Genomic DNA, 1,190 nt, shown 5'->3' with positions numbered 1-1,190 from the left:
AGCTTTCTGCTACTTGTGGCAATGTGGGACAGGGTTGCCTTACCAGCCAGGATGGGCAGTGGGTGACTGGCAGGGACCCCACCTGGTCACAGGGCTGCCTTCCCTGCCTGGCAGCCCCTTTGCTGCAGCTTCCGGATGAGTTCCAACAGGTTCATCTGTAGTGTCAGCTCCTGGGATGCAGAGGGGCCACCGTGAGGCCACAATGACACCAGGTCCCACCTCTCACAAAGGCCCCAGGCAGAAGCCTCCTTTCCCAGGGGCCCAGAAGCAGGTATCAGGGCCCAGGGTGTGCCAGGCAATGAGCCCAGAGGGCTGACTCCAGTGAAGCATGGCCACAGCCTGCCAGAGGCCAGGATTCTACTGCAAAGCAGGGCCTGCAGCTATCCTGGGCTGGCGCACAGAGATGTATGCAGGGGAGCAGCAGCAGAGGGCAGGCGCTACAGTGCGAGTCGGACCAGGGGGAGGTGAGTACCTCCTTGCAGACTGCCTGCCTGTGGGCAGAGGCACCATGACCGGCCTCTGTGCTGAGCACTGCACAGAAAACCTGCAGCCTAAGACCTCTCTCCCCGAGGCCTACCCCAACACTGCTTGCAGGCAGCCAACCCCCAAACCCAGATGGAATCTGGCCTTTGGGGATTAGCATCCCCTGGGCTGTGCCTGGACAGGCCCAGGGCACTGACCTGTGGGTTGGTGGTCACATAGAAACCAGCAACCCCCGCCTTCTCCAGTGTGCTCTGCTGGTCTGCCACCTTTCGGTCTAGCTCCAGGATGATCTTCTGGTCCATTGCCCGCTGCTCCTCCCGGATCCGATGCTCCATTGCCTGCCACAGTGAGGGCAGCTCAGGGGCATGGCACAGGGGCTCAGCCCAACCCATCAATGCCCCAGATACAGGGTCCTGGCCGGCCACCTCCCGCCCTCCTAAAAGCTCAGGCTCCAAGACCACTGACAGCACCCTTACTACCCCCAGATCACGCCCTGTGCCACAGCAAATCCTCCAGAGGGGCCTGGCTGCCCCCACAAAGGCTCTTCCCTCCTACTCGGTGTCCTCCCTTGGCACACCAGGCCTTGCCCAGTGCCAACAGCTCAGGACAGCCATGAACTGGCTAGGTGCCTGTGCCACCCCTGCTCACTAGGGATCTGGCAGCCACCCCGGGGCCTTTGTGTGCACCACTTCCCCACTGGGGCCCCC

The 1,190-nt window shown here is 62.4% G+C and overlaps 1 protein-coding gene across 1 annotated transcript; it reads right to left on the bottom strand.

Annotated features, from left to right (window-relative positions):
- On the bottom strand, positions 1–931 carry LOC118987017 (protein DGCR6-like). Its single transcript, XM_037046062.1, has 2 exons — positions 681–931; positions 1–170 (listed from the first exon to the last, which is right to left on the bottom strand). Exons 1-2 carry the CDS (start codon positions 873–875, stop codon positions 87–89), a joined length of 279 nt encoding a protein of 92 aa, XP_036901957.1. The 5' UTR covers positions 876–931; the 3' UTR covers positions 1–86.
- Positions 932–1,190: the final 259 nt, after the last annotated feature.

Source organism: Sturnira hondurensis, unplaced genomic scaffold, assembly GCF_014824575.4.
Source record: "Sturnira hondurensis isolate 20B ecotype Veracruz unplaced genomic scaffold, ASM1482457v3 Scaffold0004813, whole genome shotgun sequence".
NCBI lineage: Eukaryota > Metazoa > Chordata > Mammalia > Chiroptera > Phyllostomidae > Sturnira > Sturnira hondurensis.
This window is presented reverse-complemented; position numbering and strand designations above follow the sequence as displayed.

What these genes read in the sequence shown, in the direction of transcription:
- LOC118987017 (XM_037046062.1), bottom strand. Translation starts at nt 875, where the DNA reads ATGGGTTGGGCTGAGCCCCTGTGCCATGCCCCTGAGCTGCCCTCACTG. An exon ending in ATGTGACCACCAACCCACAG is followed by an intron (nt 171 to 680) that starts GTCAGTGCCCTG and finishes TCTGCATCCCAG; the next exon opens with GAGCTGACACTACAGATGAA.